Source organism: Callionymus lyra, chromosome 4 (assembly GCF_982586985.1).
Source record: "Callionymus lyra chromosome 4, fCalLyr1.hap1.1, whole genome shotgun sequence".
In the NCBI taxonomy this organism is placed as follows: domain Eukaryota; kingdom Metazoa; phylum Chordata; class Actinopteri; order Syngnathiformes; family Callionymidae; genus Callionymus; species Callionymus lyra.
This window is the reverse complement of record NC_141821.1, coordinates 22,957,992-22,982,213: the sequence shown is the minus strand read 5'-3', so window position 1 is coordinate 22,982,213 and position 24,222 is coordinate 22,957,992. Positions and strand designations below refer to the sequence as shown.

The 24,222-nt window shown below is 39.0% G+C and overlaps 3 protein-coding genes across 5 annotated transcripts in view; 2 read left to right on the top strand and 1 right to left on the bottom strand.

The window, feature by feature from the left end:
* The window catches only part of LOC148082135 (uncharacterized), a 39,320-nt gene extending 29,971 nt beyond the window's left edge, over nucleotides 1-9,349 (top strand). The window contains exons 66-83 of one of the 3 annotated variants that reach the window (XM_087789242.1): nucleotides 140-226; nucleotides 362-487; nucleotides 560-688; nucleotides 1,038-1,072; nucleotides 1,146-1,177; nucleotides 3,846-4,040; nucleotides 4,102-4,293; nucleotides 4,770-4,872; nucleotides 5,148-5,257; nucleotides 5,385-5,455; nucleotides 5,522-5,647; nucleotides 5,787-5,873; nucleotides 6,009-6,134; nucleotides 6,207-6,335; nucleotides 6,685-6,719; nucleotides 6,794-6,825; nucleotides 7,943-8,002; nucleotides 8,401-9,349. In XM_087789242.1, the coding sequence (XP_087645368.1) occupies nucleotides 140-226; nucleotides 362-487; nucleotides 560-688; nucleotides 1,038-1,072; nucleotides 1,146-1,177; nucleotides 3,846-4,040; nucleotides 4,102-4,293; nucleotides 4,770-4,872; nucleotides 5,148-5,257; nucleotides 5,385-5,455; nucleotides 5,522-5,647; nucleotides 5,787-5,873; nucleotides 6,009-6,134; nucleotides 6,207-6,335; nucleotides 6,685-6,719; nucleotides 6,794-6,825; nucleotides 7,943-8,002; nucleotides 8,401-8,465 (1,740 nt within the window). In that variant the 3' untranslated portion in view covers nucleotides 8,466-9,349. Of the gene's footprint in view, nucleotides 1-139; nucleotides 227-361; nucleotides 488-559; nucleotides 689-1,037; nucleotides 1,073-1,145; nucleotides 1,178-3,845; nucleotides 4,041-4,101; nucleotides 4,294-4,769; nucleotides 4,873-5,147; nucleotides 5,258-5,384; nucleotides 5,456-5,521; nucleotides 5,648-5,786; nucleotides 5,874-6,008; nucleotides 6,135-6,206; nucleotides 6,336-6,684; nucleotides 6,720-6,793; nucleotides 6,826-7,942; nucleotides 8,003-8,397 lie in introns of all 3 variants that reach the window. The other 2 variants (XM_087789241.1, XM_087789243.1) reach the window with 2 other exon arrangements.
* thnsl1 (threonine synthase like 1) overlaps nucleotides 1-24,222 on the bottom strand; it is a 258,025-nt gene that overhangs the window by 109,618 nt on the left and 124,185 nt on the right. The gene's annotated exons all lie outside the window — the stretch shown is intronic.
* On the top strand, nucleotides 15,617-21,488 carry LOC148082134 (E3 ubiquitin-protein ligase RNF19B-like). The gene is made up of 4 exons (XM_087789244.1): nucleotides 15,617-15,793; nucleotides 20,643-20,743; nucleotides 20,809-20,955; nucleotides 21,030-21,488. Exons 1-4 carry the CDS (start codon nucleotides 15,649-15,651, stop codon nucleotides 21,486-21,488), a joined length of 852 nt encoding a protein of 283 aa, XP_087645370.1. The 5' UTR covers nucleotides 15,617-15,648.

Genomic DNA, 24,222 nt, shown 5'->3' with positions numbered 1-24,222 from the left:
TGAGCACCTCACTTCAATCATTCATTTAAAAAAAAGGTTTCTGAGGTCGTTCAAACGCTGATAATGACATTGGTTTTAGCAGGAACAAGCAGCACCAGTTCCTTGATTGAATTGTTGTTTATTGTTTCATTCTGAACAGGAAGAACTCATCGGAAATGTTTTCAAGAAAAAGTTTCAGGACCAGGTGTTCTGCAACACGTGCCGTATGAAAACAGAAGCAACACGAGTGAGTTTTCTTCAACTTTAAGCTTAAAAAGTTCATCGTTCAAGCTCAGATCTGTCTTGTTCAATGATGTGTCTTTAATGGATGAAAGAAGAGATGCTCAACAGTCATAATGAAAAGGATTATGTTTGTCTGCAGGAGTGCGAGCTGCTGGAAGCTCCAGAGAACTTGATTCTGCTTCTATCCAGATTTGACCGTGATTGGTCTGGTCGAAACATCAAATCTCAAAGCACCGTGTTGGTGCCAACTACACTGACGATGAAGGCGAGTAGATGACTTTAACTTGTGTTTCCTCTGGGTACAACACTTCATGGCTTACTGTGCTTCTTGCTCCAGGACCGCAAGTACAGTCTGTGTGGAATGGTGGATCACGTGGGGAGTTTGTCAGGAGGACAGTACACAACCACTGCCTATTCCAGTCGAACCAAGACCTGGTATCACTGCAGTGACTCTTCTGTCCACAAGGTGAGGTAGAACAAGAGTGCACCTTGATCACATGGCTGAGTATTTTTTAAGTGACTTGATTACTTTAGTCAATACATTCAACTGAGTGAAAAAGTCACAAAAGAAATGTTTTTTCATAATTGTTATTAGTTTTAGCATTTGACTGCAGTGTGAAAGACACTGAACTCTCTGTTACCTGGACTGTAGCATTTAACAGTCACCAACATCCTATCACCTGGAAGTGAATCTGATTCTGACCCTTCATCTGGATAGTATATGTTGAATTCTAAAAAAGAGTTTTACTTTTGAACAATGGTATTGCAGAAAGAGAAACACCTTTGACTGATCATCTTTCACACTGTTCTTAAAGGTCCCAGATCCTTGTGAGTCAGGAAATAAAATCTGGTGAGTTCAGATTTTAAGCACTTGGTTTGGCACATCTGCGTATTTCATTTGATTGACCTTAATTGTATAACAGGTCCAGAGATGCCTACCTTCTGAAGTACAGTGGTAAGACTATACAACATGTCGACTTTTAATTATTTTTCACTTTCTGTCTCTCTGTTTCATTTCTGGTTCTTCTTGATCTCTGTGTCTCTGGTATGACAAATAAAGGGGTTCATGTATGTTTGGCATCATGATGGACTGATCCACTAGTGAGGTCTTCAGTCCCAGACACAACTTCATGACCACCTGTCAATGATTGACATATGGAGCCAGAACAAGAACCAAAACTAGTACACTTAAAATATATACTTTATTGAATATTGTTTTGATTGTTTAAGCGCTTTGTGACCCTGGTCTGGAAAAGCGCTATATAAATAAAAATTACTTACTTACTAACTTACAAAACTAAATATCGTGCAGCTCTGATGTCATCACTAACTTAACTGGAACTTGCTCCACAGAGAGTTGTTGTTTATTCCCAGTAAGATCTTAGTGTCTTTTCAAGCCATTTTTCCCCTTTTTATTTCGAGTGACTCAATTTTCACCCTCATTTACCAAATGTTGGAACTAACTATTTTCTGAAAGTTCTTTCTTGCTTGCGTATGTTTACACTGGTCATTTACTCCAAAAAACAAAAAGAACATTTAGTGGAGGCCGTTCTTTGTCCGCATAGTGACTTGTTTGTCAATAGGGGCCTGAAATGGACCAGTACCCTGTGCTATAGGCTATTTCTTGTCTTAACGATAGATACAATTGTCCAACCAGGATTTTGACGAGGTCTCTATAACCACTTCAAAAGCCCGATTTGCACGGGATAAGTACTACTTGTGGTATTTGTTCAGGCTTTTCCTTGATTTTCTTGAACTCCTGTTGTGTTATCAGTTTTATCTTGATCTTTAAAGTATATACTTTATTTAATATTGTTTTGATTGTTTAAGCGCTTTGTGACTGGTCTGGAAAAGCGCTATACAAATAAAAATTAATACTTACTTACTTTTAATAATAATGGACGATTTGTAATAATTGCAGAGAATGTTGGAGGTTTAATCCAGTGCAAATGCTGTGATTTGTAATGTAATAATTCCGCCTCAAACGATCTACTGTATTTCGCCTAAGACAGGCGCTGGGTGAAAATACTAGTCCAGTACAAATCTGCATCCCGGTGTTTATTATTGTAATTGTAATGCAACCTTTCTCTTTCAGTTATTGCGTGCCTTTTTAGATATGTATCTCTAGGTAATGTTAGTAAAACCGACTATTTTACAGACATCGCTTATCCTGTGCGAATGTACTTAAAATCACACAGAGGTGGGGGGGTAATTTACAAATCACCAACGGTCTACAGGTAAAACTAATACTGTGTGAATAGGGCTTATGACAACATTCTGTTGATCATTAAAACTGTTGTTCATCTTCTTATTTTTATAATAAAATGTTTCATAAAACTAAAATCTTCATCTTAGAGCTTCATCATTCTATCACTACATCTTACATTATTTTGTGTTTTCTATTTTATGAGATATATTTTTTGTTTCTGTATATTGTTCTGTTTTATTGTATTTGAATTCTGATTCTGAAAAAGGACTCATTCTTGAGGATAGCACAAACAGTCGGAGACAAATTCTATGTATATTGTTGACATAAAAACAGTTTCTGATACTAAACCCAGTCAATAGGCTTTGCTAAAGCATAAGATATTAAAGGCGTTCACATGAACCAATTACATACTTGTCATTTTTATTTTTTTAATATATCGCAAATACTTTTAGTTATGTCTACAATTTAAAGCTAAGTCAACTATCAGATCTAGAAGGGATAGAATCTAAAGAAACACAAAGCTTGTAACGGAAGTGATGTTTCATCAATCATATTTGACTGAGAAAAATCTCTTAGCTTATAATTCATCCATTTGTGTCTTCTTGTTTAGACTATTGTAACAGTTTAATTTCCTGTCTTAACCAGAAGGAGCTGTCTCGCCTGCAGTAAATACAAAACTCTGCTGCGAGAATTCTGACCCGTTCTAGTAGAAGAACTCGCATTTCCCCGATCCTTAAAACTCTTCACTGGCTGCCAGTTTCTTTCGGGATCAACTTTAAAATTCTGGTTATTACTTTCAGAGCTATTCATGGTCAGGCTCCTCCTTACATCAGTGAACTGATCCAGCCTTACACCCCAGCTCGGGCTCTGAGGTCTGTGGATCAGAATCTACTGATGGTTCCTGAAAACACTTCTGGACAGGAGGAAAGAAATCCTTCCAGGATCTTGCTCCTAAGCTTTGGAACGATCTTCCTCTCTCTCTGTGTTTGATGATCTACTGACTCCTTCAAGAAACATCTTAACACATTCTTATTTGTGCAGGCTTTTCCCACATTTTTCGGGACTTTTGTGTTTGTCTTATGTGTCTCTGCCTTTTAAAGCAAGTATTTTAGCTGTGTTGACTTAGTGACCCTGGTCTGAAAGCGCTTAAATAACGTTTACTTACTTACTTAGTATATGGACGTAAAAAGTAAATAGTGTATAAAATTGGCATGACTAAAAACATGTGTGAATGTGTGAACAGTGCTTGACTCTGACCAGCTGTTGATGTGGTGAGTCTGAATTCATGTCACTGCAACAGAACAAGAGCATCCAAACAAAATACTTTTTTAAGATATGAAATGGAATTTGAAAGTCGAAAAAGTAATGTATGGCTTTGAGAAGTGCATGACATACATGTATTTTTGCTCTGCAGAAATGTCTTCCTACAACATCAGAGATGGATCTCAGATCATGAGTGCCAAAGATGAACACACAACTGTACATAGAGAAACTCCATTCAACACAGGAAGTGTGATGTGCGAGACGGATCCTGTGACTCTTAGTGAAGCTGCAAATCTAGATCAGTCAAACATGAATGAGAATATGTCACAAGTGAAAGCAAAAGAAGGTAATTTGGAATATAAAACATGAATCAATTGTGTTGATGACAAGAATTTTTTTTTGACCAGCAGATGAGTTAAAAAAAAAAGCTTTGAAGACACCCTACTCCAGGGATAAAAAGGAGAAGGCACAAAGAGGAAATTGGAAGGATCACAGGGAGAGTCAGAGATCAGAGTTATCTGTGACTACAACTCAACCCAATTCAGACGTCCACTCATATAAACTACCAGCAGCAGCAGTCCTAGTCGAAGTACCAGCAGGTAACCAGAGGTTTACTGAAATCATCCAAGTTAGTTTTGTTATTTCTTCACCAAGTGATGTTGCCCTGAGTAAGTCAGAGAATAAGATGATTTACATAATGGAGAGAGATTGATGAACAAATGGAAACAGATATTTTAAAAAATGAATTAAAGAGACTTTTCAGCAAAGTAGGAGCTGCTGTAACTGAAGGATAACTTCAGTTCAGAGATTTAATGAAGAGAAAAACGACCAGTTTATTCCATGAATCCATCTGAACTTACACCTCTGTCAATCAAACTATATTCTATGAATATGCATCACATGTTCAATGGTTTTATTACAACAATTCAAATCACTTTCAGTTATTTTTGAAAAGTATTTATGATTTAATGGATCATTTTCCTACGTAAAGTTACAAAATAAATGTCTTCCATTGTGGAAAATTCCTCTAATTTATATTTCAATAGTTCATTTATAATTGTATTTGATTGTTTAGCTGCTGGGCCAGGAAGACATTATGGGCTGCAGAACCAAGGAGCCACATGTTATCTCAACAGCGTCCTTCAGCTCCTTTATATGACACCAGGACTCCGACTATGGTTTGAAGCATTTCTATTTACACACAAACATACACACAAGAACATGAATCAATGAGATCCTTTAAAGTCGCTGTATTCAATGACTTTGAATTGGGTTGAGTTGAAAACTTGTTGAGGGGAGATTTTTAAATGATTCTCTGTTCCACATCTCAATGGTGATGTGTCCATCAATGAGTAAAAGCATTGACCAATCAAAGGAATGAATGACAGCATATGATACACATCAAATAATGTCTATGAAAAAGTCACGTCGAGACTCTTTTGTCTATTGCAAGTTTGGATTCATCAAACCCGCTGGATAAGGAACTCCAAGACGTTTTTGTGAAGCTTGATTCAAAGGAATGTGACACAAGGAACATCACCAAGATTTTGAACATTCAAAACGGCAAGTCATTAAAGTCACTCAACGAATTGTTAATGTACTACAATTTAACATTATGACAACTTGCCTCTTCTTCTAAGTGGTCATTACGTAAATCCTGAAATATCCATGTATCTTTATTTGTTCTTAGTTTTTGAGCAGAGTGATGCGGCTGAATGTCTGGACAATATTTTCCTACAACTAAGCCCACAAGCCTCTCAGGTGACCATTCTTTGATCTTCTCTTCCACTGTCAGCGTCTGCTGTGATAACTTATGTCTGAGTGTAGATCTTCAGAGGAACTTTGAGGAACACAACAGAATGCCACAAGCAGCATCGACTCTATGAAGAAGAGAATAAGTTTTGGTCGTTGAATCTCCCACTGATACTCAACAATAATGGCGAGCAGGACGTGGTGAGCACCTCACTTCAATCATTCTTTAAAAAAAAGGTTTCTGAGGTCGTTCAAACGCTGATAATGACATTGGTTTTAGCAGGAACAAGCAGCACCAGTTCTTTGATTGAATTGTTGTTCATTGTTTTAATCTGAACAGGAAGAAACCTTCGGAAAAGTTTTTGAGAAAAAGTTTCAGGACCAGGTGTTCTGCAACACGTGCCGTATGAAAACAGAAGCAACACGAGTGAGTTTTCTTCAACTTTAAGCTTAAAAAGTTCATCGTTCAAGCTCAGATCTGTCTTGTTCAATGATGTGTCTTTAATGGATGAAGGAAGAGATGCTCAACAGTCATAATGAAAAGGATTATGTTTGTCTGCAGGAGTGCGAGCTGCTGGAAGCTCCAGAGAACTTGATTCTGCTTCTATCCAGATTTGGCCGTGATTTGTTTGGTCAAAACATCAAATCTCAAAGCGCCGTGTTGGTGCCAACTACACTGACGATGAAGGCGAGTAGATGACTTTAACTTGTGTTTCCTCTGGGTACAACACTTCATGGCTAACTGTGCTTCTTGCTCCAGGACCGCAAGTACAGTCTGTGTGGAATGGTGGATCACGTGGGGAGTTTGTCAGGAGGACATTACACAACCACTGCCTATTCCAGTCGAACCAAGACCTGGTATCACTGCAATGACTCGTTCGTCCACAAGGTGAGGTAGAACAAGAGTGCACCTTGATCACATGGCTGAGTATTTTTTAAGTGACTTGATTACTTTAGTCAATACATTCAACTGAGTGAAAAAGTCACAACAGAAATGTTTTTTCATAATTGTTATTAGTTTTAGCATTTGACTGCAGTGTGAAAGACACTGAACTCTCTGTAATCTGGACTGTAGCATTTAACAGGCACCAACATCCTATCACCTGGAAGTGAATCTGATTCTGACCCTTCATCTGGACAGAATATGTTGAATTCTAAAAAAGAGTTTTACTTTTGAACAATGGTATAGCAGAGAGAGAAACACCTTTGACTGATCATCTTTCACACTGTTCTCAAAGGTCCCAGATCCTTGTGAGTCAGGAAATAAAATAAGGTGAGTTCAGATTTTTAAGCATTTGGTTTGGCACATCTGCGTATTTCATTTGATTGACCTTAATTGTTTAACAGGTCCAGAGATGCCTACCTTCTGAAGTACAGTGGTAAGACTATACAACATGTCGACTTTTAATTATTTTTCACTTTCTGTCTCTCTGTTTCATTTCTGGTTCTTCTTGATCTCTGTGTCTCTGGTATGACAAATAAAGGGGTTCATGTATGTTTGGCATCATGATGGACTGATCCACTAGTGAGGTCTTCAGTCCCAGACACAACTTCATGACCACCTGTCAATGATTGATATGGAGCCAGAACAAGAACCAAAACTAGTTCACAAAACTAAATACCGTGCAGCTCTGATGTCATCACTAACTTAACCGAAACTTGCACCAGAGAGAGTTGTTGTTTATTCCCAGTAAGATCTTAGTGTCTTTTCAAGCCATTTTTCCCCTTTTTCTTTCGAGTGACTCAATTTCACCCTCATTTACCAAAAGTTGGAACTAAATATTTTCTGAAAGTTCTTTCTTGCTTGCGTTTGTTTACACTGGTCATTTACTCCAAAAAACAAAAATAACATTTATTGGAGGCTGTTGTTTGTACGCATAGTGACTTGTTTGTCAATATGGGCCTAAAATGGACCAGTACCCCGTGGTACAGGCTATTTCTCACCTGTGGACCAAAGGTGATTCGTAATAATTGCTGAGTAATTACAATGTCGGAGGTTTAATCAAGTCCAAATGCTGTGATTTGTAATGCAATAATTCCGCCGCAAATAACCTACTGTATTTCGCCTATCAGAAAACTAATACTGTGTGAATAGGGCTTATGACAACATTCTGTTGATCATTAAAACTGTTGTTATTCTTCTTTTAATAATAAAATGTTTCAGAAAACTAAAATCCAGTCAGTAACTAAGGGCGACATAGCTCAGATGGTAGAGTGGTTGCCTGCAGTCCAAAAGGTTGCAGGTTCAATCCCAGCTCCAGACAAGCTTGTGTCGTTGTGTCCCTGAGCAAGACACTTCACCCTGATTGCTCCTGATGGTGAACTTGGCGCAAGTGTGCAGCCTACTCCCATTAGTATGTGTGAATGGTTGAATTTCCCCTCGCGGGACTAATAAGGGATTCAAAAAAAAAAAAAAAAAAAAAAAAAAAATTACTTACATTAAAATGGTACTTTTTACTTTATTTCTAATGGTTATATCACATTGCTTCTTTCAAGAGTTTGACAATTACATTTGGACCAATGAAGGAAGCCAGTCAACGGTGAATGAAACAGGAGGTAACATTCAAAACTTTCAATTTCATAATGACATTTTGAACCAAATTCTCTATCTGTAATATGTTTTTGACATTTGATTTCGATTATCAGTCAGTTTTGGCTTTTGTCATCATAGAACAACATGAAGTTAACACTTTCATGTCACGCAAAAATCTTTATCGATATAAAGACTATTAATGCAAATTTAATTTGCAATACCTTTCAAGGTTATTCACACGACAATAACTGTAGCAATATCCCGAGTTTTAACTTTCTTTGATTCAAGTCATTATATTGTAATATCAACAGCTGAGGACCAACATTTGACTAAGAAGTAGTTTAATGTTCTATGTAACCTTTAAAATAACATCCATGAATTGTATATATTAATGAATACAACTGTATTTTCTTTCTAGAAGATGAAGTCTCTGACCGATCCTTTTCTTTGTTGGATTTGTGCTTTTGGAAAAAAAAAAAGGTCTAACAAATGAATGACCTGGATTGGAAGGCTTGTGTGTTTTCCATGTTCCATTTTTAAAACTTGTATTAGTTATTGCTTCAACACACACTTTCGTGTAATTAAAATCTTCTCTCTCTCTGATGAAAACCTTTCAGGAGGATGAATGTAAATATTTGATGTCTTATATTGTACTTTTAATACCTGAACACCAGCAATATCAATACTTTGGTGTTCACCATGTTGACAAAATGGGTTTTCTATTTTGAAAAATACATCCTATTGAGATGTTGAGGTTCTCTTTGGGAGTGACGAAGATGGATAGGATCAGGAATGATAGATAGATAGATAGATAGATAGATACTTTATTCATCTCCTTAGAGAAATTCACGGTTCAGCAGCTCCAGAACATCTTACAAAGAGATAGAACACAGAGGCAAGCAAGTTATGTACAGTCTAAAATATACTGAAACATATGTATAAAAAGGGAAAAAATAATAATAAAATAAATAAAAAATAAAATAAAAATATATAAATCGTTAAACAGGATGGGATGAGTCTGCGTCATGTGTGAGTCAATAAGAGGAACATGTTAGATGTTTTGAAGATAAGGTCAGAGAGGCCATAATTAGATGGTTTGCTCGTGTACAGAGGAGAGACAGTATATTGGTAGAAGGATGCTGGGGTTGAAACCACCATGCAGGAGGTCTAGAGGAAGACCAAAGAGAAGGTTATGGATGTAGTGAAAGAGGACATGAAGTTGGTTGGTGTGAGAGAGAGGGGGATACAGAGAACAGGGTTAGATGGAGGAGGTTGATTCGCTGGTGCGACCCCTGAAGGGAGCAGCCGAAATAAAAAGAAGAAGATGCTGACTCCCAAAACAACTTTGAATAAGTAGTTTTATTAATTGCGACTGGTTGTTCTTGTTGTGCTTTGAATAAATCATTGTTTCACTTATCTTGGCTCTTGTGTATTACTGAGGCTTTCGTTTGACTCAAATCTAAACTCCTAAACCTTTCACCCATGAAAAAAAGATCTGTGTTCAAAAAAAAATTCTACTTGAATTTTCTTTGGTACCATCTGCTGAAGGACAGAAACAATTAGCAGGAAACCCAAGTCCACCAGGCGGCAGAAATAATATTTAATAGCGTTTTTCTCAGAAAAGAAAGTCTTCATAGAAATGTGGCTTTAGTTAGACCAAAACACGGAATCTAGACTACACAAGTCTTTTTGGACAAAGAAAACTGAGCACTGTTCACAATTGTCAAACAGGCATACATTTTTGTCTTTAACCCAAAAAGGAACGGACTACTCTCAATTTAATCCCAGCTCTTAGTTGACATGAGGGTGATGTTTTATATTGTACTTTTAATACCTGAACACTAGCAAAATTGATACATCGCTGTTCACCATGTTGACATAATTTTTTAATGAATGTGACTTTTTTTTATAGCCAAAAAGTTGGAGAAATGTATTACACTTTAAAATACTCAATTTCATTATCGGCTTTCTTGCTGACCCCCAAGAAAACATTGAATAAGTAGTTTTATTATTGCAACGGGTTGTCCTTGTTGTGCTTTGATTAAATAATTGTTTCACTTCTCTTGGCTCTTGTGTCACTGAGGCTTTTGTTTGACTAAAATCTAAACTTTGTCTCCACAAAACCTTTCACCCATTCAAAAGATTTGTGTTCTAAGTAAAAAACACGTTTATCACAGCATTCCACTGCTAAAGATTATCAAAGTGAGACTATGTGTGTCCTAGCTACACAGACATTCTATGACCTAACTGACTATGACCTCATTTTGGCCACTAGTTTATACATTTTAATGAAAAATTATTGTAGGGATTTACTGACGTAAAAACTTGATCAATATCGATCTGTGTCAACATCAGTATGGTCAATATAGACAACACCAGGCCATGTGGTATTTGCATTTCACAGCCTTTGCCTGAGTGACCAAAGCAGGAAGGTCATCGCGAAAGTGGTAATCAATGGATATACCCCAAGTTCCCAAAGCAGGAAGGATGAAATGTTGTGGTGCAAGTGGTCGCTGACCTCACCACTTTTTCCTGCCGAGAAACGTCATCCAATCATAAGGGTTTACCCTTTTACCATTGCTGAGTTTCAGCATAAGAACCGCTGTTCAACTTAGCAAAATTGTTCGAATCCTTTGACCAGTGAATAATCCTTACCTCCTGGTAAGTAGCAAGTGTTCCTGACCTAAAAGACTTTCCTTCAGCAAAGTGAGCATTCCAGGCGCTCAGCGCTGTTCACTCGAGGTGTCTACAACCAGGAAGCCGACACTGTGATTCATCGGAAAGTTCGGTGGACCAAATGCAATCGCTTGGCCCCCTCGTCAAAATAACTTTGATTCTGTTAGATTCAAAATTATTATACAATATACGTATACGCCATACTTAAATTAATTCTAAAAGATAATCAAAATACAAAGTATAAATTACTAGCTTCATCCAAGAGCTTAAACGTTTGAATACACATTCACAATCAACATTTCACTCCAGACTGATACACTGTTTAAAGAAAAGCTTGGAGCGGAAGTAGAGTCATAACAGCGAATACTCTAACATCTGTCCGCCTGGGGGTGTGAAACAAAGAGCAAAGCAGAACACACCCAAAAAAGGGGGGCTGGAAGACAAAGGCATCCGCCCACGCAACAGGAAAGCAAGGAAGTTACTCTGCAGGTGACCCGAGACATGAACGAACTTGAAAGAACCATCTGCCCCGGAAGAGACGACCCCCTGGACAGGAAACTTTCCCTTAAATATAGCGATGCTCTATAGTACTGGACCGTCTTTCCCGGAGCTATTGACCCGTAGAGCTGCCGTGTCCGATCGATCGTAAAAGTTTGTATCTTTGTTTGAGTTGAAGCGGCGAATAAACGACCCGCTACACTCTGCATTGACCTATTTTCTCCATAAAGCAAATTATTAAGACCCGGAGGTGACGTCGTGTTGGAGCGACAGAAACGGACTCCAGTTTTAACCGTTTTAATTCCCTCTTTCCTGACCGCTTCATCCTCATCCTCATCGTCATTTCCTTCATCCCCCCATCCTCGCTGGCATCCACTCGCTTGCCACCTTCATCTGGTCTCCAGCTGCTGCCTAAACCTCCATTCACCAACTACTGTCAAGTAAGAAGCTGATCGCTTCATCTTGAACAAATTGATTTGTGTCTGGGTTGTTTAATATGCGAGCATCCATTAAGATTTCAGTACCATGGGAGAGCTTCACCAAAGAAGCCTTTGAGCGCAAGAAATTGCGCTACACAGAACTGACAGCAGACGCAAAGCAACAAGGATGGAAGGCCAAAGTCTATCCAGTTGAAGTGTATGCATGATGTGGCATTGGGCACAAGCTCAGGCTTCATCACCCTGTAGCTCGCCATGACTTAAAGGTATACTGCTGATGATGTGTCCCAAATTTACATCCCCCCCCACTAGCTCCCGCCACTGTCAACATCAACCTCATGTGACTGCCATCTGTTGGCAAATTGGACAGTTTAACATCACGTCCTGTGTTTTATGAATCTGAATCTTTGAACAGTAAAGTAGTAAGTAAACTGAGTACCGTTCACAACCGTCATACAGGCATACATGTTTGCCTCTAGCCCCAAAATGTAACAACAGTGAAAGTAGTCAGTCTCTGATATTTGTTGTGTGTGCAAGTTAAACGTCAAGTCAGTAAGTAAGTAATTTATTACTATATAGAGCGCTTCTCCAGACCAGGGTCACAAAACGCTTAAACAATATTCAATAAAATATATAATTAAAAGGTCTAGATGACACCGAGAACAACACAGGTGTTCCAGTAAATTAAGGAAAAGCCTGCACGAATAAGAAAGTCTTAAGATGTTCCTTGAAGGAGTAAGTAGACTCCATTCCGTGAAGGAGTAAGTAGACTTCGCAAAGAGAGAGGAAGATCGTTCCAAATCTTAGGAGCAACAGCCTGGAAGGATTTCTCTCCTCTGGTCCAGAACCGTGTTCAGGAACCATCAGTAGATTCTGATCCACAGACCTCAGAGCCCAAGCTGGGGTGTAAGGCTGGATCAGATCAGTGATGTAAGGAGGACCATGAATAGCTCTGAAAGTAAGAACCAGAATTTTAAAGTTGATCCTGAAAGGAACTGGAGTTTTAAAAATCGGAGAAATGTGAGTTCTTCTACTTGAGCGGGTCAGAATTCTCGTTGTAGAGTTCTGGATGCAGGCGAGACAGCTCCTTCTTGCTAAGACATGAAAACAAACTGTTGCAATAGTCCAGACGAGAAGACACAAACGCATGGATTACAAACTTCAGATCGTGTGACAACATTTTCCAAAGTTTCGAGATTTTTCTCAGTTGTAGGAAACAGTTTCTGGTCAGTTTTCTGCAGTGTGGAACTAGAGACATGTCATCCAAGTACAGACTCAACCCTGGAACCTTATCATCAGGAGCAATAACCAGAGTTTCAGTTTTGTCCACATTTAGCTGCAAAGTGTTGTCACTCAACCATTGTTTGATTTCTAGCAAACAATTGACTAAGCTGTTCAGCCTCCGGGGCTCAGTTGGATCAATATAGCAGTAGAGCTGGATGTCATCGGCAAAAATTTGGTAAGATACATCAGTAAATCTCTGAATGATTTTACCCAGGGGAATCAAGTACAGCAAAAACAATAAAGGACCCAGAACAGAACCTTGAGGGACTCCACACAACAGATCCGCTGATTCAGACCTCATTTGATTGGCAGATATACTGAAACTGCGCCCAGAAAGGTATGACGAGAACCACTGTAACACAGTCCCAGAGAGTCCCACTTCATCCCTCAGTCTTCTCAGCAGGATCTGGTGATCAACTGTGTCAAAGGCTGAGGACAGATCCAAGAGAACCAGAACAGTGTATTGACCCGAATCAACCGTCTATAGCAGTATAACAAAAAGGGCTGGTTCAGTCAGAACATGGGTCAGTCCTAACTACAGGCTTTATCAAAAAGTAAAGTTTTAACATAAAACATAAAGAGGGTGTCTGCCCTCCGGACTGAAGCCGGTAGTTGGTTCCACATCAGAGGGGCTTGAAAACTTAAGGCCCTGGCTCCATATCCATTTAGAGATTTGGACAGCACAGGAGTAATGTGATCACACCTCTTAGTCTTAGTCAGAACACAAGCTGCAGAGTTCTCAATGAGCTGAAGAGACTTTTTTTGAACAACCTGACAGAAAAGTGTTCGATAGTCAGCATGGATGAGCTTCTCAGCAGCGTCCGAAGGAGGTAAATACGTGATTTTTGAAATGTTACGATAGTGAAAGTAGTCAGTCTGTGATATTTGTTTTGTGTGCAAGTTAAATGTCAAGTCATGATCACAGCAAACACTGAGGTTCTTTACAGTCGTGGTAGCAGCAGGAGCAAGTACATTAAGGTAAGGTAAAACTTTATTGATCCCTCAGGAGGTCTCCTTCGGGAAATTGTTTGAGCAAGTACATTATGCAGGCCTACCAACTTTGAGTTTTAGTACAAAGGAAACTATTACATTTACGTGGATAATAATAATAATCAAACTAGTGGTAGCAGAAAGGAAATCTAAAAATGACAGATTATTAACCAGCAAGACAAAATAATTAAATTGTATGGCTATTACTAACTGAATGTGTTGAGTTGTGTAATTACAGGGCAAGAGATTTTTTGAGTCAGACTTGCTGTAGTGCTGCACAGAGGCTGGATCCTAGGGATAGCAGCTCCTTCATCACTGGCATGACCAAGTTAACACACATTCACCTTAGAGTCGATGAGCATGAGCAAAGTGATATTCACCCAAATTGTACAGAGGCATACTTCCTAAGGTCGTCTAAAAAACCATTAAGGACCTTCTCCTGGGACCTCACATGTGTCTTCATAGACCGCAAGTCCGCAGGAGAAGAGAAGTGTTGGAGCGTGTCATAGACGTCATGAAGCTCATCGGCAAAAGGCGTTTGAGCGACAGAGTCAAGCAGGCTGAGGCAGCATAGACACTGACTATGACACTATTGATCATGGGAAATTTTTAGAAATAATTGTTTTAAATAACTTCTAATTGAGTAAGGTAAAGTATATCTATTTACATTGCTTTAATTATCAATTTAAATATTTATCTCTTTGGATTTAACTAAGGCGTCAGAATGTTTTAATTACATTTCTGAATGTACTCTCAGCTCATGACATATTGTATTTTGTGATTTAAGTAATATTTTTGTTTCTCATTTAGTTTTCTCTTCATTTTTTTCTTCTTTTTTTCAAATATTATTTTTCTGTTATCACTTGAGTTCTCATTTTCATTAATGTTGTGGGTTTAGTTTTCATGTACTACATAGTTAGCTTTGTTTTTCCATCGATTGTTAAACAACATACGCTTAGTGTTGAAATTGTGTCGCCATCTAGTGGTCTACTCATTGTATCAATGACCTGATTAAAACCATGATGTTCTTCAAAAACACTACTGTAATTATTTAACTGCATGCTACTTTACGGTTCAGGTTAATGTTTACTATATGATTTAGGTCAAAAGCAACGTAAAATGCTTTCCATCAGTGTACAGGCTTGATAGCCTCCCACACCACCCATAAAGTGGGCCGGTCTGTCAATGACTCCCAGGCCACTTCACCGTCCAAGTCCGCCCTTGATGAGAAGGGACGTGCTTACTCAGGAGAATGTAAACTCAAAACTACAAATAAAAAACAAAATACAAATAATTGTATTTGTTTCTACATCAATCTTAAAATAAGCATGCGGTTACAATCGGATCGAGGACACATTTCTGATCCCAGATTGACTCAGCAGAGACTCGTCGTTCAACTGCTGGTTCTGGTAACAGACTCGGACGTCTGTGGCTAAGAAAGAGAAACGTTAACTTAGTGTAAGATTCTGTGGTCTTTTTAGTACAACAACAAAAAACAAGAAATAAATTGGATCAGATGAAATAACAACAGAAGAAGTTCGTCTTATATCCGATTCGCACGGGATAAGTATTACCTAGGGACCTCTGGTAATTTGTAATAATTGCGGAGAATGTCTGAGTTTTAATCCCATGCGAAAGCGCCATGTCTGTGAATTGTAATGTAATAATTCCGCCGCGAATGACCTCCTCCCTCCTCCACCGGTGACACAGAAAGTCACGTGATTTCTTCAAAACGTCTGTGATAAGATTGAAAGTACCTCACATAACAAAACCAAAGAAGCAAAATGAGCTCCTCGAGTTCTCAGCCGGCTCCAACAAATACTAACAAAACCATCAGCAATTGTTCCCAAACTCACGTCGAGCAGGAGAAATGCTACGACCCGAAAGACCCGAACCTGAAGTTTGTGGACAGAGAGGACGAGATGGACGGTGAGAGGACATTCAAAATATACTCTCTAAAAGTAATGATGGTGCTTCGGTGGGTTAAACATGACAACATGTTGATTTGTATTATTTATATTACATTTATATTTGTTGACATTTTTATCTAAATGTATCAAATATTTTCGATGCACAGAATATAACTCAGTGTTATTTACTTGAATGGTGTAGTTTCTAATTTAAAAAGTAGCGAAGCACAGAAAAAACGAATCGTTTACAGCAGGGGTGGGCAATACGTCGATCGCGATCGAAGCTGTTGCGAGTAGATCGCGTAATTTAATAAAATATGATATAAGAAAATAGTAAAGAGAGCTCTGATTGGCTGCTGTGCATGTCAATCAAATAGTTATTGCGCCGATTGGTTGACAATTTGATTGACATGCACAGCATCCGCTCAGAGCTCCCGCCTCTTCCACTGAACGCACGGTGTAGGTACAAATTTAGTCCCCCCCACTTCCTACATGATGACGTCACACACGGCATATGCGAACGTCTCTTTAAAATATTTTTTATGGGTTAAAGAAACGTCAACAGAACGTTTAAATGATACTTTTTACCACGCATAAAACATTTATATTGACAAAAAGACGATCTTCGTCAACATAATCACTTTCCGTTCTTTCATTTCCTGGTCTGACGACACACGTGACTTTGAGACCAACGGAAGGGTCCGCGCTACATGTGACGAAGCCGCTGATTGGCTTAAGCTGTTTTACTAATAATAAAGCACAACTGTACAATGAAATAAAAATCATTCGAGTTTCGCTTGATATAAATAAAAAAAAAGTTAGAATATTCCCCTTTCAATAACTTGTCTGTAGTTCGGATCATAAACACCTCAGTAATTATTTAGGTTTCGATTTTTTTAAATGGAACAAATAAAAATAAAATGACTCGTTCAATAAAGTGGGCATATGTACATTTAATAATTGATTTAAAATAAATCGAAAACTAAATAATAATGCACAACTGCAGTAATTACTTAGGTTTCATTTCGATTTTTTTTTTTAAATCAATTATTAAATGTACATATGCCCACTTTATTGAACGAGTCATTTTATTTGTATTTGTTCCATTTGTATAATGTATTTAATTTATTATTAGTAAAACGGCTTCAGTCAATCAGCAGCTTCGTCACATGTAGCGCGGACCCTTCCGTTGGTCTCAAAGTCACGTGTGTCGAGATGAACGAACGGAAAGTGATTATGTTGACGAAGATCGTCTTTTTATCAATATAAATGTTTTATGTGTGGTAAAAAGTATCACGTAAACGTTCTGTTGACGATTCTTTAACCCATAAAAAATATTTTAAAGAGACGTTCGCATATGCCGTGTATGACGTCATCACGTAGGAAGTGGGGCGACTAAATTTGTAGGGGGGACTAAATTTGTACCTACAACGGCAAGGTTCATATGAATCGAGAATAAAAAGAGCAAAACGTGCGACAGTCATTTTACGCGATTCAGAAAAACGATATAGAATTATAAGCTTGTTTTTTTTAAATAATATATCGAACAAAATAATGCGCGTTTGATCGCTTCAGGTTCTTCTCTACGAGAGTCACAGATACATGACGTCAGTTCCATCAAAGTTAAGATGCAGGTTCAATGAAAGCAACAAATGCTGGCTTTCCTTTTGTGATCACGTCCTTAAAACACACTTGTATTAATACACCATCACAGGATGACTATTTGTAAATTACCTTTATCTCACGAATATAATAAGAATAGGCTGAAACCCAAACACATTAAACAGTTGCAGGTGAGCCACAAATTCTAATGACGTCAGAGACGATCAGACAAGCGATGATGATGTGAAGTTACTGGTTAACTGTTTTATTCTCGTTAAACTTCATCTGAAGATGTCTTAAATTTTAAATAATCCACTTGTGTGATTAATATCAGACATGTTTAAGATTCAAAAATATAAACTGTTATTTTGAATTCATGTTTTCATTTGTTTTTGTTTTTTCATGATCACAGAAATGGAGAAATTTAAGTCTTGTACTTAATTTAAATATGATCGGCATATTGAAATGGAGGCATGGAAAGGGATGAACCCGTCTGAATTCTTTGTTGATTTTGATGAACAAAGGAAAAGGGCTTTAATTCGTGTCACGCACAGATTCTTACACATGAATATTTTTTGTGCATCATTTGGGTTCGAATGAATGACCGTTTTTAGTAGGAAATCAATGCAATTCTTAGTACATACGAGTCTGAACTTGTCTGAAGTGGAGGATGATATTTAACTGACACTTAAGACCAGGTCTCATGGACATTTTTGGAAGTTACTCTCAGAGGAAAAGTATCTTCTTATGATGAAATATGTTCCTCACGGACTGAACTATTTGAATCTAGTTATTTATGTAAGTCAGTTTTTATATGAAGATGATTAAATCCACACATCCTTCCATCATGACTGATTATCAGTCCATTCACTTCATTCAGTGCAAGTCATCTGAGTAAAGTATGTTCTTACTTACGTTGAGCAAATTTGATGAAGGTAGATCCTTTGAAATTGACAATTTTAAAAGTAGCTTGCGAACCGAAAAAGTGTGAGCACCCCTGGTTTACAGCTATGATATAAACTCTTTATAACAGGTTAACAATGACACTTACTGGCGACCATGTATATCGCAGTTTAAGTGAGCAAGATAATCCTTAAAATCACGAGACTATCGGATATCATTTCGAATTTTTTTTATTTGGCACTATAAAATATAATAAGTTGTGTTTGTTGACTCGCAGATGTTTTTTGTGGTGTTATTTGAGTATTTAATTAATTTTATTGTCAATCTGTTTGTATTTGTGCTAGATGTGATTGTGAATTTGTTTTGGTGGGTGAGATTACATTTTTCAAAAAAGGAAAAACAAAGAAAAAAATTCAAATTTTAAAATGTCAACTTGTTGTGTCGAGTATAAACATAAATGTAAGTTTACCTTTTAACGACAATAAATGGGGGGAAAAAAATCAAATGTCTGTAAATATAAATAGATACCATCAAAGATAAAGTTAATATCTATCACAATATATATGTATACACTGTATATACAAATCAAAACTGATAATAGTTCACTGGAAGATAAAATGCTAAAAGTTTGGGGTCACCCAGAAAATGTTGTGTTTTCCATGAAAAGTCACACTTATTTACCACCATGAGTTGTAAAATGAATAGAAAATATAGTCAAGACATTGACAAGGTTAGAAATAATGATTTTTATTTGAAATAATATTTTTTTTCCTTCAAACTTTGCTTTCGTCAAAGAATCCTCCATTTGCAGCAATTACAGCATTGCAGACCTTGGGCATTCTAGCTGTTAATTTGTTGAGGTAATCAGGAGAAATTTCACCCCATGCTTCTAGAAGCCCCTCCCACAAGTTGGATTGGCTGGATGGGCACTTCTTGCGTACCATACGGTCAAGCTGCTCCCACAACAGCTCAATGGGGTTTAGATCTGGTGACTGCGCTGGCCACTCCATTACAGATAGAATACCAGCTGCCTGCTTCTTCTCTAAATAGTTCTTGCACAACTTGGAGGTGTGCTTTGGGTCATTGTCCTGTTGTAGGATGAAATTGGCTACAATCAAGCGCTGTCCACAGGGTATGGCATGGCGTTGCAAAATGGAGTGATAGCCTTCCTTATTTAGAATCCCTTTAACCCTGAACAAATCTACCACCTTACCAGCACCAAAGCAACCCCAGGCCATCACGTTACCCCCACCATGCTTGACAGATGGCGTCAGGCACTCTTCCAGCATCTTTTCAGTTGTTCTGCGTCTCACAAATGTTCTTCTATGTGATCCAAACACCTCAAACTTCGATTCGTCCGTCCATAACACTTTTTCCCAATCTTCCTCTGTCCAATGTCTGTGTTCTTTTGCCCATATTAATCTTTTTCTTTTATTGGCCAGTCTCAGATATGGCTTTTTCTTTGCCACTCTGCCCTGAAGGCCAGCATCCCGGAGTCGCCTCTTCACTGTAGATGTTGACACTGGCGTTTTGCGGGTACTATTTAATGAAGCTGCCAGTTGAGGACCTGTGAGGCGTCTATTTCTCAAACTAGAGACTCTAATGTACTTATCTTCTTGCTGAGTTGTGCAGCGGGGCCTCCCACTTCTCTTTCTTCTCTGGTTAGAGCCTGTTTGTGCTGTTCTCTGAAGGGAGTAGTACACACCGTTGTAGGAAATCTTCAGTTTCTTGGCAATTTCTCGCATGGAATAGCCTTCATTTCTAAGAACAAGAATAGACTGTTGAGTTTCACCTGAAAGTTCTCTTTTTCTGGCCATTTTGAGCGTTTAATCGTCCCCACAAATGTGATGCTCCAGATACTCAACTAGCTCAAAGGAAGGTCAGTTTTATAGCTTCTCTAACCAGCTAAACTGTTTTCAGCTGTGCTAACATAATTGCACAAGGGTTTTCTAATCATCCATTAGCCTTCTGACCCAATGAGCAAACACATTGTACCATTAGAACACACGAGTGATAGTTGCTGGAAACGGGCCTCTATACACCTATGTAGATATTGCACCAAAAAACAGACATTTGCAGCTAGAATAGTCATTTACCACATTAGCAATGTATAGATTAGTTTAAACTTAGATTAGTTTAAAGCACTGTTTAAAAAAACAGTGCTTTTCTTTCAAAAATAAGGAAATTTCTAAGTGACCCCAAACTTTTGAATGGTAGTGTATATGTATACACTGTATATGTACTGTATATACAAATCAAAACTGATAATAGTTCATTGGAAGATAAAATGCTAAAATATCGTTTCTACAGTTTGATCCTCAGTCTTGTTCATCGGCTACAAGTCTTTCTTGTTTGTTCTTCAGTGTTTTCTGTCGGCTACAAGTCTGCAAGAGCTCTGATGTCTTGTGGTCACTCGGCCACACCCATGTCCCTCACAAGTTACTGCCGTAGGATATTGGAAGAGGTAAATATGGAAGTAGACCTGGTGACAACATTGGTATATGATGTGTTGTGACAATATCATCTCAGGGGAGAAGCAAATTAGTGTGTGCTGTTTGTGATGAACATTGGACCCTCCGGGAAGTTCAAAAAATGGCTCTTCTAACTCCTAATGAAGTTGATAACTTTGAGAAGATGATGTGGGAAAACTACAAGGTGGATAATTCAGTCAAAAAAGTGAGTATCAAAAACTGTGCGAACCATGTTTTAATGTTTAATGTGTAAACTCATCTGTCAATGTGTGTCCTCAGTGTCCAGGCTGCAAGTCACTAGTCTTGAGAACAGACCTGAACAACTTATGTGTTGAGTGCGCAGTTTGCAGTGCTGGCAGAGTTGGTCACTTCCTCTTCTGCTGGCAGTGTCTGAAGGAGTGGAGAGGTACTGCTCCTCGAGCAGGCTGCTGTGAAAATAAAGGTTGCGACATGCCGCTGGACATATTGAGGAAATGTCCATATGTCAAATTTAAAAATCCAGCCTTGGCTGAAATCACTGAATGCCCCAGAGTGCGCGCCTGTCCTACGTGTGGACTCCTGGTGGAACATGATACAAATGGTTGCAAGTGCATCACGTGTGAACGCTGTAATGTGTTGTTCTGTTTCGTTTGCCTGAAGACTGAGAAGAAGTGCTCGGAAACAAGCTCTCCTTTTGACTACTGTTCTGACAGTGTGGCTCCGAGACAAACCGCCATCCCGGCAAGACCCAACATCTAAAAGACCATTGCCATTTTCTCATTGTTTCACTGAGTAAATATTTAACATATTTGAGGATCTCTTTATGCTTTGCACTTGAGATTGTTTTCTGACACACTCAGGGTATCGTTCCAAGGTATAATTAAGTAAGTCATTTTTATTTGTATAGCGCTTTTCCAGACCAGGGTCACAAAGCGCTTAAACAATCAAAACGATATTCAATAAAGTATATACTTTAAAGGTCAAGATAAAACTGAAAACACAACAGGAGTTCCAGGAAATCAAGGTAAAGCCTGTACAAATAAAAACGTCTTAAGATGTTTCTTGAAGGAGTCAGTAGATCATCAAACACAGAGGGAGAGGAAGATCGTTCAAAAGCTTAGGAGCAACAGCCTGGAAGGATTTCTCTCCTCTGGTCCTGAACCGTGTGCGTGGAACCATCAGCAGATTCTGATCCACAGACCTCAGAGCCCGAGTTGGGGTGTATGGCTGGATCAGATCAGTGATGTAAGGAAGAGCCTGACCATTAATAGCTCTGAAAGTAAGAACCAGAATTTTAAAGTTCATCCTGAAAGAAACTGGAAGCCAGTGAAGAGTTTTAAACGCAATATCAAATATTGTGTCTTCCCTCGCTAAATACATTTGGGGAAGAATATTGATGCTGAATTCAATTGGGGGGACGTTGAGTTACGGTTTATTGAGTTAAGTCATATTCACACAACAAAAATGAGTGTATGCTGTTTTAAAATAAACAATATAAACTCCTTGTTGTGCTTTGTTTAAATCATTGTTTCACTTCACTTGGCTCCTGTGTGTCACTCAGGCTTTTGTTCGACTCAAATCGAATCTCTGCATTCACAAAACCTTTCACCCATGAAAAAAGACGTGTGTTCAAAAAGTGAAAGTAAAAAACACTTATCAGTTTATGACAGCCTTCCACTGATAAAGATTATCAAGGTGAGACTAGGTGTGTCATAGCTACACAATTCTGTCACGACAGAAGTTCTATGACCTAAAAGACTATGAACTCATGTTGGCCCAAAGGCAACAAGTTTATACAGTATGATGAAAAAAAAAAATCAATGTAGGGATTTAATGAAGTAAAAACGTGATTAATCAGTAAGTTTAATTCTTTATCATGTAGGCTGGGTTACCGGGAAACACAAGTGGACCAGGAGGCAGAAATAATGTTTAATATTGTTATTGTTCACAACCGTCATACAGGCATACAGTTTTGCCTATAACTCCAAAAAGGAACGGATTGCACTCAATTTAATCCCAACCCTTAGTTGACATGAGGTTGAGAAGAAACCAACTCTGCCAGCATTGCAAACTCCGCCCTCTAACCGCTTCGCTATTGGTTTAAACCCAAGGCGAAACCCGACGTGATCAATGTACCCCCAGATAGACACCGCTCCTGACAGCAGCATCACTAGGTCAAAAACTCAAAAACAGTATAAGCTACTGATCCTGTCGCCATGTAGAGGAGATAGGCTCTAGCGAAGGCTGAGGTGGACGCCCAAGAGGCTCCCAAGAACACTCCGCGAAAGAGCCACTGAAGCTGCCACAACACAGGTGAAATGTGCCCCTAATTCGCTTGCAGCAGATCCACCCACTGCCTGGTAGGCCTGGATAATGGCCGATCTCACCCAACTAGAGACCTCTGAGGGAAGACCGGCTCACCCTGGCAACATCTACCGTGGCAAATGAATAAGGTATCAGAGCGGCCGAATGAGGCCATGCGACGCAAAACAAAACCCACACAGGACAACAGGTGAAGACGATTTTGACCCGGGTCCACCTGGGGCGGCGGTTAGACGGCACGCAGCGTGAGAGTTGTTCCCCGGAAGTAGGAGTTGAGAACCTTCGGACGACGGAACGCTGGGATCAGACGCAATGACACTGATGACTCCTCGACTCAAAAGAAAGACACTCAGGGCTAATGGGGAGAGCACAAAGCTCACTCGTTCTCTTCGTGGATGTCAAGACCAGAAGGAGTGAAACCTTAAAAGACAAAATGTCACTCATTTGCAGCAAGACCAGCCGCCTGTGAGTTGCTGCCATGAGCCACAGGAGTTACAAACCGCGCATGCTGACGTCACATGACGTCAAGCTTCCAGCAACTGTTTTGTCAACCGGACTAATGGAGAGAGCACAAGGCTTGCTTGATCTATTCATGGATGTCTGTACCAGAAGGAGCAAACCTCAATTTAAATGTCCTGTGGGACTTGGTCAAGAGGTCAAATGTCAGGTCTGAGAGAGAATCAAGCACCGGCTGGAGATCCCGCATAGGGCTGGAAGGCCTCACAGGAGGTCAAAGCCTGTAGGCCCCAAGTAAGAAAGGCACCACCAGAGAGTAGGTAGCATCTGTCATCACCCAAGTTTAATGAAGGACGCAACCTAATTGAACTCTCCGTCTGAGGTTGGTTAGAGAGTTCCAAAAAACTTGATGTCCTGCAAAAAAAACATCACTTTTCAACCTCGCTACTGTTAGGGTCTAGCTTAAGACGACCAAACCATCCCTGGAGCTCCCTAAAATGCAGTAAGCCCAGCCGCAATGCCGTGTGAGCCCCAGGAGGGACATAACAGCGCTTGCTGATGTCCTTCTTTCTTCTTTTTTACATGACGCAGAGCTTCCAGCAACTGTGTTGTCAGTCAGAGAATGGGCTGGATACGCGTGTCCGGGAGGCACACATATCCTTCCTCCCTTTTCAGCAGTACCCCCAGGTAAACTAACTGCTGGACTAGAGTCGCT

Bases quoted from the DNA above. Each gene is read 5' to 3' on its own strand.
- LOC148082134 (XM_087789244.1), top strand. From the start codon at position 15,649: ATGAGCTCCTCGAGTTCTCAGCCGGCTCCAACAAATACTAACAAAACC. The intron at 20,744-20,808 runs GTAAATATGGAA...ATATCATCTCAG, and splicing joins GCCGTAGGATATTGGAAGAG to GGGAGAAGCAAATTAGTGTG. The intron at 20,956-21,029 runs GTGAGTATCAAA...GTGTGTCCTCAG, and splicing joins TGGATAATTCAGTCAAAAAA to TGTCCAGGCTGCAAGTCACT.